The sequence below is a fragment of the Berghia stephanieae genome, chromosome 5 (assembly GCF_034508935.2).
Source record: "Berghia stephanieae isolate SIO BIC M18660-M18661 chromosome 5, UCSD_Bste_1.3, whole genome shotgun sequence".
Classification (NCBI taxonomy): Eukaryota; Metazoa; Mollusca; class Gastropoda; order Nudibranchia; family Aeolidiidae; genus Berghia; species Berghia stephanieae.
Genome location: NC_088364.1, coordinates 70,526,128 through 70,541,127, shown reverse-complemented (window position 1 = coordinate 70,541,127; position 15,000 = coordinate 70,526,128). Strand labels below are relative to the sequence as shown.

Here is a 15,000-nt window from a genome sequence, read left to right as displayed (position 1 = left end):
AATGTAAGTAAAGAGCCTTATCCAAGGACTCAACTATGCGCCGAGCGAGGCTCGAACCCAGGACCTTCCGATCCGAAAGCAAGTGTCATACCACAAGACCACATAGCCGCACGACCAGTATTTATTTAGTCTAGAAAATAAGAAGACGTCACTTTGAATCAGCGGCATCAATAGAGTAGTTATATAATAGTAATAATGATGTCCTCGCTCTGAATCCAAAAGATCAGTTGCACAAGGTATGTATCCAGTCCTCTGGAAGACTGGTTTTCACACTTCCAAGGAGATTGGAACCAGTATTTTTGTCATGACACTTTTGTCCCGATCCCCGATTGTCATCAGTAGAAGACATGATTTTGTTTTAAGTTGAACTAAAATTTTGGCTCTATGTTCTGAAATTCAACACTACAAGTTTTCAGAGTCCATTCCTTCCATTTCAATCGACGTGCGCGTATTTACAGGTCTGATAACCCACATTAATTGTTTGGGCTCATTGTTGGAGGTAATAGATATATTCTCAAACCAATGTGAAATATTGTCCATTACAACGAATATTAAAATAGGCCCATAATTGCGTTCGGCTGTCAGACCTGCTAATATATGCACATTGGAATAAATCTTTATCAATCACTGATATATTCTCATGATTTATTTATTGTAAAATTGAGAGCACTTAAAAAAGAAATAAAATGTGATCCACAGTTTCAAGATAGATATCTTATTATCTACATATCAAAACCTTGTAAAATGCTGGTTAAACTCGAATCAACTCAGGTTCTTATATAACTCATAGGGGGTTCCGATAGCGCAGTTGGTAGAGCACTCGCTTCACACGCAAAGGGACCGAGAGCGATCCTGAGTGCAGTGGAGATTTTTTTCTGACCCCCCACCCTCTCCCTGACCACCCAGCAGTGAATGTGTGGCTGAGTCTGTTAGATTTGGCGGAAAGTACTTTGCGATAGACTAACGTTCTATCCAAAGGATAGCAAGCATTTGCTATTGTCCGATTCACGCTATAGAAACCGTGATAAACTCCGGCTCCATGGGCCGAATGAAGGACTACTAATTATATAACTCATAAAATAAAAACCTAATTTAGAAAAAGTATTCCTTTTAAAAAAATAATTGAGCATTATATAGCGCAATATCCACTAAATGTGCTCAAAGCGCTTTACAAGGGGTCCCTGATAAACAGTAACATTTAACATGTAGGATGGGACATGTCGCCTGTTAGGCGATATTACAATTTTTCGGACAAAGACAACGCTGTTAACGGCCTTGTACTCATTTTATACCTGAGTACGGTGAGAGAATGTGAGTAAAGAGCATTTTCCAAGGACTCAACTATGCGCCGAGCGCGAGGCTCGAACCCAGGACCTTCCGATCCGAAAGCGAGTGTCATACCACAAGACCACATAGCAGCACTATTCCTTTAGTGCCATTAGGCACATGTACGATCTAGTCTTGTGTTGTTTTAAAAAAATGTTTTCATGTGTTATTTCTAAAAGTTTGATAATACAAACATTGAATTTTGAATCACCAACAAGAACAGATCCCAACCACGAGAGCGCCAACAACAACAAGAGGTACTTTGAGGCCGTGATGGCTGACGAAGGTTGGCTCCAGACATTGTCCAAGGGTCCCGAAAAGTCGAATAAAGATCTATTCAGGGCTTCTCAAAAATTCTTAAATTACGCGGCACTCTGCAGGGGAGAAGATATAAAGGTAGATATTGCTGACGTGTTTGGTGTTTGAATTTTATTGTTGATTCAGAAAAAAAGTGAGTGGAGCAGGCACTTATGTTGATAACAACAAGAGATGAAGTGAGTAGGAAAGTGCCAGAAGACAATAGAGAATAAAAATTTCATATATCGGCCGTTTTCAAAATAACGCCAAATTCGAGTCCTCCAATTTTTGAAAAGTCAAGTATTTCCAACATGCTCATTATTTTGTGTATGCTTTCTGTGATATGTATGCGACATAAAATTGTAATAGCAGGGCTTAATGAGTTTCCAGTGGTCACTTATTCAAGTATTTGTGAATCACAATCTACATGAGACTCATTCCTGTTACGCTTAAAAAAATATGTCACATTACATAAGTTAACACATTTTTGGACAACTATTGAAATAAAACATTGGAAAACAATAAACACAGAGCATTGATACTAATTTTGACAACAAAATGACAGTTATTGTTTTACAAAAGGCATTCGGAAATCAGTTTTTGAAAACAAAGGATATTATTTGAGCAATCATCATCTCCAAAAATTTATAGGAAAATGACAAAAATAAAAATTGTTTACCATAGTCTAGGTATATAAGTGTTAAACCACCACAAATAATGTTTCCTTTCAAATATTTATATTTAGCATGAAAAACACGAAAAAGTCATTCTTAACAGGAATGAGTTTGTGTAACAGGAATGAGTGGACGTAACAGGAATGAGTTTTCTGTTACAGGAATGAGTAATTACAACATATTTATTCGAAAGGATTATAAATTCAATACGCTTAGTGATTGAAACTCAAAAGAAGAACAAAATGGTTAGGGCGCCAATACAATGATTTGGGGCTTATGTTGGTAGAGACCCACAAAAGAGCACCAACATTGTTTGTTAAATTCAGGATACTCTTTCGTGGCAGTTCGGAATGTTTGGATAAACAGACAAAAGAGGCATTTTTAAAACACTGGAAAGAGCAAGAAGCTGCCACATACCCATGTATGATTTTGGTTTACTTAATGACATAACGTCCAGTTTGAACAACTCTTCCAGGGTATCTTTATCACTTATGTTAACATCGGGAATATAAAGGTCCAAGTTTGTGACAAAAATTTAACAACTGTCTGGATGTTGTCATTGAGTGAAGCAAGGTTTGAATCTGACAAATAATGGTCCTTGTGTAAAGCCAGCTCTTGTATCAATCTTACTCGTATTTCGTCTGTTTGTGTGTCTTTGCTAAATGCATACACTGCACCACAGGCAGGCAGGCAATCCCCATCGGCCCTCAGCTTGACTGGAAATACTGTTTCCCATCACACAGAGATCTAGGTATCTCATTTGAAATTAAATGTGTACACCTGTTGTCAATACCAATGCGAGCTTTGATACACTTCTGCTGGCCCCAACTATTTCACAAACACTTAATGCTTGATTTTCACATTCATCAACCACTTCATCAAATGATTTGCATTCATTCAATCTTTGATAAAACCATTGTAATCGATTTCAGTCGGCATCACCTTAATGTCTATGTCATCTTGGTCATGTTCATCCCTTGAATCACTGTTTAAGTCAACCGGTGCAACTTCGGGCATGTCTCCATCATTACCTTTGAAAACCTGTTGCTTCAAATCACTTTGTAGAAATGAATGAAATTTAATTGATGTGACCAACAACATATTGAACATTCTTGACTCCTTTTCTCCAAAACGCTGAAGCAAGCATGTTAATGTTTTCACATTTTTTACATGCACATGTTTCTCTGTCCCTTTTTCTTGGAGTAACAACCCAAAATGGCTTAAGTCGGTAGAATGAAGAAAATGACACGTATGGGTTGCAAGAGATGTATCGCTTGAACAAATGTGACATTGTATCACATATTAGTCTTCTTTGTTTCTTGACTTTATTTCTTGTTTTTGTATTTCTCTTTCCTGGAGCTAATTTAGAAGTGTCACCTTTCAGGAAAAAATCTCTTACTATTTGCTTGACAAGATCTGGAAATTTTGGAGGCATTTGACGTCGTTTCCGAATTTTTCCAAGAGTTTATTTTTTTTGAGAGTCATAACAGCTGCCAGATGTTTCACGGATGTGTACATGTGCCTTCTGTTCCTCAAATGTTTGAGGTCTTATAGGAGTGCAAAATGATTTTGTAATGTTCTTTTCACTTTCTTGTTTTTTCTGCTATCTTTCAAAAGTTTTTCTAGTTTTTGATCGGGGTGTCAACGAAAGTTTTTTTTATTTTTAATGACCTGTCCAAGCGCTTTTTGTACTTTTTCGGATTTCTTTTTCGATTGAGAAAGAGAGGACAGCCTTTTCACTTCTTCAAGACTTTGGTTTTTCAACGTTTAGGTTTCATTGGCTGTTTTAGTAGCTTGATATCTTTGACGAGAGACATACCGGAGTGGAGATTTTGAGTGTGAGGATGGAGTGTAACTCAGGTCAAGATTTTGCTGTTCCCGGTTTGTAGTGCGTGTGTGATAATTGTTTATCCAATTCTTTCTCTGTTTGCGTTGTTCTCTTGGTGTCTTATCTTTTATGGACTTTTTCTTTCCATTCGATTTGTCGCTCTGGTATTTGTCTTTTTCTTTTTTAAGATTAACAGCACGTCGAATAGGAACTCCATCTCGTCTTTGACGGTAAAGTCATTGCTCTCGGCTGACATCATGGCTTTTTTGGCCTTTGTGATAAGAAAACAAAATAAAACAATCTTTACAACAAAGCTATGACCCTTGAAAATGAACAATAATATCAAGTTACATTTCGCCACCCTCATTCCTATTACAAAACAAGGTGTAACATGAATAAAGTCAAGGAACAAAGAAGACTATTATGTGATACAATGTCACATTTGTACAAGCGATACAGGGTCGTTAAATCATAGTAATCATCTAAAATGTATCTGAGCCTAACAGGCAACAAACTATGTTTGGACATTAGGCATTTGGTATTGGCAAGGTAACTTTGCACTAAAAATAGTCTTTCAGCAATGGAAGAAATTAATATGTAAACAATAAAAATTGTTTTTAATGGTAACGTTGTAACAATGAATGTTACCACTTCAATGGACATAGGCCTGTAACACTTCAGTGGTTTACAAAACACTTTACCAAACACATCCTTATGAAACAAAGGAATATTCTATGAATCGGTAAACCATGTGGAGGCGCCGTGGCCGAGTGGTTACCGAAAGGGACTCCGGACTGAGAGATAACAGGTTCGAAAACCTCCACAACCATAGAGTGGTTTCCTTAATCAAGGAACTTCATTCCGGTTGCTTCACTTTGCTTCACCCAGCAGGTGTATATCATGGTACCTGTGCTGCTGGGGAATGTAATTTGCTATAGACCAACCTCGTATTCATAAGTTAAATGTCTGTTTCATGCTACAGCAACAGGGATAAGCTCCGATTCTATGGGCCATTATGCTCCAAAGGACTTAATGACAATAAAACATGTGTTTCATTTTATGAAAGTTCACATTCCTCATTCCTGTTACTCATTCCAGTTATGTTTTCCTCATTCCTGTTACATCCCTCATTCCTGTTACAAAACAAGGTGTAACAGGAATGAGTGTAACAGGGATGAGTTTATCTCGCTTCGATTCATACTATCCCTAAAATATGATTTACTCCAACATTAAAGTATGACTATTATTTAGAGCCTTAAAAAAGCTATAAACTGATACTTTCTATTTTGATTCAATTTCTAATTTAAATAACAAGCCCTGGTAACAGGAATGAGGGTCATGGTCTGATGTTGAACATTACTCACCATTCTTGAAGCGGTGTTGAACTGGAAATCACATTGAATGAAAAAACCATGTGTTTGTAGTTTCGGCCGTGATGGAAAAGGGGCAGCTACGGCGAGAAAACATTGTTAGTTGCACTTCTATTGTTAAGAGGATTTTAATTGGTTAATTTTCACTGCTGTTACAGGAATGAGTAGCCCCTTTGGGGACAGACTTTATTAATATATAATAAAACTTTAAAAAGTCTGATTGTTACAAACTTTTATGAGGATGTTAGAAGATGGCAATTTGCATCAGGTGAATTCATAGGTGTATACAACAAGACACTCCATTTTGTTAAAAATTCGACTGAAAGCCATCATGCAAAAAAAAGGACAGGGTATTTTCCTCTACCCCAGTCAATACAAAACGTCATATCTATCCTGAATCTCTCTCGATTTTCGTTTTTTATGTTTCATACAAGTTAGTAATGTGTAGTGAGACTGTGTAAGCAAGTATTTGCTAACAATATATGCATCAAATATTTCAAAGATCCAATTATCGTCACAGGACAGGAATTTGGCAGTTTTTTGAAAAAGGCCGATATATATATATATATATATATATATATATATATATATATATATATATATATATATATATATATATATATATATATATATCCTGTGATCATCGTCTGCTCAAATAACATAACTAATAAATTAATAATTCTCGAAATAAATAAGTTTTTAAGTGTTTCCTGAAAGCAAGTTCAGTAGGGACGTCACGAAGAGATAAGGGGAGATTGTTCCAGACAGTCGATGCAAAGTGACTAAAGGATCTGTCAGAAAGTTTTTTTTACCCTTTTTTTTTGGCACTTTAAGTAGACGATGATCACCTGATCTCAATGCACGGGGCGGAACGTATGGTTCGACAAGATCATCGAGATAAGCAGGGGCGCTTCCGTGAACACATTTAAAACACATGACCACAACCTTAAAAAGCACCCTGGCCCTAATGGGAAGCCAGTGTAAAGTCAAAAGCATTGGAGTCGTGTGTTCTCTCTTATTTCTTCTTAAAACTATATCTAGCAGCTTGATTTTGAAACCGCTGCAGTTTATCAAGTAAGAAACCTGGGGAATTAGATAGGAGTGAATTACAATAGTCTAAACGAGTAAAAACAAAATCAGACACTAGAGTCTTTAAGGAATTTTGATTTTAAAATGCCGAAAGTTGGCCAATACGGCGAATTCCACAATACAGTACTTTGCAAAGTTGTATCTAACATCCTAACCCACTTATGGGCCTAGTTAAACTTTGTTGTAATGGACAATATTTTGCGTATTTTTTTTAGATTTTCATTACAACAATGGGCCCATAAGGAATTGGGTTATCAGACCTGCAAGTAAGTGCACGTTTATTAGAATGAATGTAGTCTCTTAGATAGGAACTGATGTCTAAAAACTGCCGTGCTATTGAAAGACCATTTTTTAAAATGGCCATAAAACCCATCCTTCAAATATTGATAGATTTAAATGTTGAGGTCCCAGGTTTTAGAGCTTCTGTCAAGATGAGCGCCATTTAAATCAATCAGTATTTGATGGACGAGTTTTCTGGCCAAATTTTTAAATACGTGTTTTTCCAGGGCACGGCAGTTAACTGGTTAATTATGAGAGGATTGTTATAATATAATATGTACGTATTATTCCATCCCTCTCGTTGGAAAACCCTATCATTTCTTAGTAAATACGTACTCGTTGAACAATGCTTTGAACACGTTGAATAAAAATTTTATTCAACGATTGCAGAATATATTCGCACATTTTATTGGTGTAAAATAAGGTGTAAAAGACACCTGATTGGTAATTAAAAATAATTTTTTTGGTGCGCATGAATACAAATCCAACGGTTTTAGTTTTTGGGTCAAATTGTGGTGAATAGAAGTACTAATACCATACCATTTGGTTACAAAATATCTAATCATCTTACTTGTAGGGGTGGAGTAAAGGTATTCTTTCACTTCTTTGTATTTATTAAACTAGTTATATTTTTATCGTGCAAGCTCGTTGTGTTATTGGGCACGATAAAAATAACTCGTTTAATAAATACAAAGAGATGAAAGAATCGTATAATAACAAACCGCCATGTTGAGTCTCGGAAATTGCGGAGCCTCTACGAGAACGAGAGAACTTGAGGCGAGCTAGGAGATGGTTCTAAACAATCTATAGAACATTATCTGCAACTGTCTCACTTCATAATCATGCTATGCTTAGAGAAAAACCTCACACCACCGCCAGCCGGATATAACATACCAACACACAAAACTATGTGTAACCTTGAACGTTTATAGTCTGATTGATAGAATTTAGTGAGAAATACTCATAAAACTGGCTGGCTAAAAACAAAAAGCAAAGAGCTGAGTGACGTCAATTTCGTTCCTTCTATAGTGTTGATATATACGGAGTATGTGGATAGATCACCTATATCGCCATGGTTAATCACTCTTTCATTAAATTCATTTTAATGATTTAAGCTTTTTAGCTATGAAGCCAGGAGGCAACGCCTTTCAGCCTGATTCCAGAAAACACCAAAGAATATCACAACGAAATCGTAATAATATGTATGTCCTCTCAAATTGCAGCCATTGAAAGATGCAAACAAGTTTACCTGTCGCCTTGTGACCAACAACCATCCACTGTTGATTCTCCGCCCAGCCAAAGAAGAGACCCAACACTTGGACCCCTTTGTGGTCATATACCATGACGTATTGAGCAATGATGAGATTGACACCATCAAACGCCTTGCGACACCAAAGGTAAGCTGTTATGAACATGCTTTATCGATCTCCAATGTGTATCTAGTAGTAAAATAACAATAATATAAATCTGGAAGAAAGTGATATATCTTTTTTGCTGTTCTCATATTTGCTTTGGAATTTATGAAAAAAATTTTTTTGCCTTTTGTTATTGTTTTGTGTTTCTCTTTTTTTTTTTTTTTTTAAATTTTCTGGTTGTATTTTTTAGCTTTTTTCTTCTTTCTACATATTAAGTGTTGCTGTTGGCTAAGGGCCCCCTGTGAAGCGCTTTGTGGATATAGCTGTATATAAATGCTCTATTTAAAAAAAATTGAATTGAGCTCAAAGCGCTGTACAAGGGGTCCCTGCCCAAAAGCAACATTTAACATGTAGGACGGGACATGACGCCTGTTAGGCGATATTACAAATTTTTTTCGGACAGAGACAACGCTGTTAACGGCCAGGTACTTACTTTACACCTGAGTACGGTGAGAGAATGTGATTAAAGAGCCTTCGCCAATGACTCAACTATGCGCCGAGCGAGTCTCGAACCCAGGACCTTCGGATCCGAAAGCGAGTGTCATACCACTTAGACCACATAGCCGCACAAAAGCGTTATCGGTCTTGAAGGTGATTACATACAAAAGTATCCTGTTAGTCCTATATCCTTTTCGACTTTACGTTGGACTAGATGTAAGGTCCCCTGCCCATATAAGGCCCACCTTTTTTATTTGATGGGCCTGTGTCCACCAATACATTTTCTTTTTAACACTTTGTGTTTTTTACAACTGCACTTGGTTTATAAAGGACATAACAAAAGGCAAAAAGGCATTTTATAAGTTTTGTGTTATTTATTTAGAACAACTTTGGAAATAAGTTAATTGGGCCTTAATAAGGCAAGTATGCCCTAATAAGGCCCATCACAAAAATCACCATACAACACCATAAGAACAACATAAACAGTTTCTAGGCTTGTAACAACATCATTATAAATCTAATTGTCACATTCTGGGCAAACAAAAGAGTCGTCAGCCTTGGTCAACCCGACACAATCTTCATGATACCATACACTACAGCTTTCACAGCTCCGCATGTCTTCAATTTTGGTATCTTGGCACACGGGACAGTACCAACCACTTTCTGTTTGTGTTGTTTTCTTCGCCTTCTCCTTCCCTTTGCCATTCCCCTTCCCCTTTCCACCATTTCCAGTTTTTTCAGTTTCAAACAATGATTTTGAAATTACAGTAGCTCTGTAGTTGATGCTTTTCTTTCTCACGACAGATCTCTTCTTTTTAGTTGGTGTTTTCATGAGATCACAAAAACTTACATTTGTAGAGGGTGATGGTAAAACTGGGGCTGAAGTCGTTGGCATTGACATTGCCAAAGGCTGAGAAGGCTTCTCTGTGCCTGGTGTCGCAGCTGGAGCAGACACTGAAGGCTGTGGTTGCAGTGTGGCTTCAGCTGATGACGTTGATGGTTGTTGTTTGTGTGGCGTCAGCTGACGTCAAAGGTTGAGGTGGTTCATTGTCGTCAATTTGAGTGGCTTCACTTGGAGCAAAAGCATGGTCTGGGATTGCATTTTTGTTGAATGGGTATATTCCGCACGTGCGAAACCCACTTGTGATGTTTCCCATTGTCATGCATTTCATCCAAACAGGGGTGAACACCTTCCCAAACACGTCTTTTGAGAGTGTTCTATCAGGACGAGTCCTCCAGAATTCCAACACCTGCTTGTCCCAGTGATGCTCAAAGGAGCGGAATACAGCAGTATTCAGAGGCTGCAGTTCATGCATCGTGTTTGACGGCAGACAGAAAAGCGTGATGTCATATTTGACTGCCTCGTCCAGAATATCCATTGACAGATGACATTTTGCTCCATCCAAAATCAGAAGCACTCTACCGGCCGGTTTAAACTTAGAAAAGTGTTTCAGCCACTTGACAAACACTTCATGTGTCATGCTGCCCTTCTCTGCCATTTCAAAGCATGACAGAGGAGGGAGGTCATCACCATATTGTTACTTTCTATTCTTTCCCTTGAAAATGATCATCGGGGGAACCGCAATCCCCACTGCAGAAAAACATGCAACAATAGTCACGTTTTCACCATCCTCTGGTGCTACCAAATGTACCCGTTTGTGGCCTTTGGCAGCAATCACTCTTTGTTGATGGTGGAGATATAGTTGGCAACCTTTCTCGTCCAAATTGAAGATGTGATCTGGCTGATTAAACAGATCAAGGTCTTTCATAGTTTCCTCAAGTTTAGTGAAGTGATCATTCACAATGAATCTGTTAAGTTTCTGTGCTCGTGCCTGATTCATTGCTTGTGCTTTTCTGGCACTCAACCGTGGATGGCGTTTCATGAAAAGCCGAAACCACTTTTCTCCTGCAAGATTCGATGTGAAAGGGTGAGAAATATTGTTTTTGGCAACATAATTAAAGACATGGCTCCTGATCATCTTTGCGGTGAATGGCATGCCCAGAGACGCAAACCGGATGATGCGATTCACGAGCATTAATTCTTCCTCCGAAGACAATATAGTTTTTCGTCCAAGTCTCTTTTCGGTGGATCCGCTGGACAAATGGTTCCGGAGGGTTCTTCTAGGAATACCGAAACGAGTTGATGCCTCGTGCACAGAGATACCCCCACCGTCTCCTCTGTTGACGGCTCTCATTGCATTCTCCATATCTTCCTGGGACCACTTTGCTCTGCGCGTCGAAGCCATCGATCGGGATCAAACTGAAAATATAGAGAAGACATAGATTGATTTAGCTTTGAATTTGGCGAAAAACTTGTGTTGTGTGTCTCTACAATTGTTATTGATAATTATTAATAAACAATTAACAACCCCCTGAACAAATAGCATGTTAAATTGAGTCTCAAACACAAACTTTCCAATGTGCCTTAATAAGGCCCACCAGGGATTCTAGGCGGCCTTAATAGGGCATACCCTAGCAAGTCAATTCTTCATACTTTGTCACATGAACACTTGACTAAGCTTAAATTTTTTGAAGTAAATCAAGTTATAAAAACCTTTTAAACTGAAATATATGTCTATGATTGTTAATATTAACTTATACTTACGTAAACTGGCTGTCGAATGGGTTCTTGACAAACTTTCTTGTCAAAACAAATTGTAAACAAACACACTTCTTGCCTTGGCGATGATGCGCGTCGATCAGGGAAACGAAACTTCGTTTATCGTTTACATTTATCTCTAGGTTGCCGGAAGTGTTAAGGTTTTTCACTTTATGAACCACAATTTTATGGTACAGGGGGGTGGGCCTTATTTGGGCCTGGGCCTTATTTGGGCAGGGGACCTTATATAATGCCGTTCTCTGACCATTGAAGTCTTAAGTTTGAGTGAGCCTTAGGGCTAACCCACACCGGAGACTGACTCCGACGACCCGGCACTGCTGTCCTCTGCCGTATTCCGGATAAAAACCACACGTCGGAGGCGAGTGTCATACCACAAAACTACAAACAGCACTTTTCAAAAGAAATATATGCTGGCCAAAATGACTAATAAAATGTATTTTGTCAAAGCATGACAATGGACGATTCAATGTACTATAATGCTGAACTCTGGAATAAAAAAAAACCCCAACACGTTTCAATATTTTGGCCAAAAAAACTCGTACTTAGAATATACGATCGATTAAAATGACTAATAAAATGTACTTTGTCAAGGTATGGCAATGGTCAATTCAATGTACTATAATGCTGAACTCTGAAAAAAAACCCAAAACACAGGTTTCAATATTTTGGCCAGAAAACGTACTTTAAATATTACGATCGATTAAAAAAACAAAAATTCTCAAACCTGGGATTTCACGGTTTGAGAGTCTTTCGCAAGATGAGTTTTAAAAAAAAGAACAAAATACCAAACAATGAACATTTCGGGCTCAAAACCCTTCTTCAGCCAACAATAAAATACAATGCAAACATAGATACATTATTTGCCCTCGTTAAAAAAATTTTTTTTTAGAATCACTTTTGATATTTTGAAGGATGAGTTATTTGGCCAAAATTTTTAATGTCTACATGTTTGTTTCAGTGTACGGTTGTATAAACTATGATACGAATTGATTTGAATCGATCAAATTTATTAACCCTTACATATAATATTCGTTCTCTTTAACCAAGTTGAACAGGTCTGCAACGATTATCAATTTCGTTACTGGGGACGTTGGTTACGATGATTACAGAATCAGTAAAAGGTGAGAGGTCAAATTGAGGACGTGACTTAAAAAAACTTCGGGAAATTGAAATTCGGATAGAAAAACAATAGATAAGGCGGAGAAGTCGTGACGTCACACCTCTACTCTTCCGGTTCCAAATTACTTGGAAATGTGCTTGTAATTAGACCTCTGTAGGACTAATATTGAATAGGTTACATATTGAATCATAAGATGGCATATCTATTTTAGTAGCAGGATGTATAGACAGATTCTCAGGATTACGGGACGTAAAAGAGCGAGTCTTTACTGGCGACCTGCATATCATTTAGACAAAAAAATACGATGCCATCACCAGAAGATCAATTACACAAGTCCAGTCAATCCAGTTCTCCGGATCGGAAGACTGGTTTCACACTTCCAATGAGCTTGGAACCAGTTTTTGACATCACACTTTTGTTTCTTATTAATGCTATCTTTCAGTTTGTTGGACACAATGGAATCACGGGGGGAAAAATGTTATCCACCAAAACACTCCTGGTTTTTTTCTTTTCTATAAGATAAAAAAAAATGACACGCATTTTCCTCTTTAATTCAATACTTAAATATTAAAAAATTGCGATTTTCTCTGAATGATGATAATGAGATTTGGCAGTTTGTTTGATTTAAAAAAAATAGTTACCGCCTCAATTATTGATAAAGTAATTTGGGATCTGTCGTCTCGATCCGGACTTATCTCACTATCAACGTGTACTTGCATGCTGATAACATTGTCTCAGTGTTGTAATGGAATTTACTCTCAAACTAAAGCAAAATATTATCCAATATTCTACAATGTCAAAACAAGCCCATACTTGCGTGTGATTATAAGACCTGCAATAATAATAATAATAATAATAATAATAATAATAATAATAATAATAATAATAATAATAATAATAATAATAATAATAATAATAATAATAATAATAATAATAATAATAATAATAATAATAATAAGCATATTTTTATAGCGCCTTTCGTCGAAACCTCAAAGCCCTTTAAAAATCAAACAAACAAACAAAACAGGACATTGTTTACCTTGGTAACAATAACATAGCGAGACCAAATCAACCAATATCAAAACACTATGAGCATAACTCGGGCATCAAAAACATCATCAATACATCAATCAAATTCAGTACATTTAAAATTTAATCAAGTAAATATTTTTCTGAAAAGATTTGTTTTCAGTTTTGTTTTTTTTTTTTTTGGGGGGGGGGGGGGGGGGGGGGGATATCTATAGAGCTAAAAAATCTCATAGATTGAGGGAGTTAATTCCAAATCGTGGGCCCGAATTTCATTAGAGACCTATTACCAAAATATTTAAGTTTCGTTTTAGGAGATGTTAGCAGTTTTAAAATATGTTTTCGTCGCTTTAAACCTGATGCAGAATGTTAGATTCGAGTTATTACTATTTTCATAAATATGAAATTTAGATTATTGCACTGCCAAAAAAAAAAACAAAAAAAACAACCCCAAACTATTTACACTCTTTAGAATAAAACCTCCTCATCTTTTTATCTTTTTTTTTTCTGTAAATGCAATTTTAATCCTCTAAACGACCCTACGTAAATCCGATTCGAGGCGTCTTGCACATTTTGCAGGTCTGATAACCGAACGCAATTATGGGCTTGATTTAACATCGTTGTAATGGACAATGCAACAATGAGCCTACAACAATTTGGGCTACTAGTGAGGAGCCATCGTTATCTCATAGCCTGACACTGACTAAAAAATGACGCCAAAAAGACAAGTCTTTTGCCACAAAACAAAGTAAATCGTGAGTTGTATTCTAAAGTTCAACCAATGGAATAACTTGTATCCTTGAGCTCTAGTAACGACAACTCACCAGACGCTGCACAAACCTAAAAATGACGTCAAACTATAAGTCCTCGTGGGTTCTAGCCAAGCCATCGTTAACTTATAGCCTGACACTGACCAAGAAATGACGTCAAAATGCCAGTCTTTGGCCACAAAAACACAAAACAAATCGTGAATTGTATTCAATAGTTCAACCAATGGGACCACTTGTTTCCATGAGCTCTACTAACGGCACTAGGCGGTGCAAAAACCAAATAATGACGTCAAAATGCCAGTCTTTTTGGGTTTCAGTGTCAGGCTATAACTTAACGATGGCTACGCCATAACTTTACGAAGGCCACGCTTGGACTGGCAGTTTGACGTCATTTTTTAGGTTTGTGTAGCGTCTAGTGAGTTGTCGTTAGTATAGCTCAAGGAAACAAGTTATTTCATTGGTTGAACTATTGAATACAACTCACGATTTGTTTTCTTTTGTGACAAAAGACTGGCTTTCCGCCGTTATCTCTGAAAAAAAAATGATATAGCCTAACAGGCACCATATTTTGCTCTACATGTTAAGTGTTGTTATTGGCTAGGGAGCCTTTGCTCAGCGTTTTGAACACGTTTAGTGAATATTGCTCTATATAAAAGCTCACGTTTTAAAAAAATCTTTTAAATTGTCAGTATATGGCTTAGAAACAAGGACAGTGAGGTGGTGAAAAGATTCCATGACAGGATACAGG

General features: G+C 37.2%; 1 protein-coding gene across 3 annotated transcripts in view; it reads left to right on the top strand.

Annotated features, from left to right (window-relative positions):
* Positions 1 to 15,000, top strand: part of LOC144973529 (prolyl 4-hydroxylase subunit alpha-1-like) — a 32,297-nt gene that overhangs the window by 9,673 nt on the left and 7,624 nt on the right. For all 3 annotated transcript variants that reach the window (XM_078916063.1, XM_078916061.1, XM_078916064.1), the window contains exons 7-10: positions 1,550 to 1,722; positions 8,087 to 8,260; positions 12,384 to 12,457; positions 14,942 to 15,000. The exon at positions 14,942 to 15,000 is cut by the window's right edge and continues 41 nt beyond it. In XM_078916063.1, the coding sequence (XP_078772189.1) occupies positions 1,550 to 1,722; positions 8,087 to 8,260; positions 12,384 to 12,457; positions 14,942 to 15,000 (480 nt within the window). The remainder of the gene's footprint in view (positions 1 to 1,549; positions 1,723 to 8,086; positions 8,261 to 12,383; positions 12,458 to 14,941) is intronic.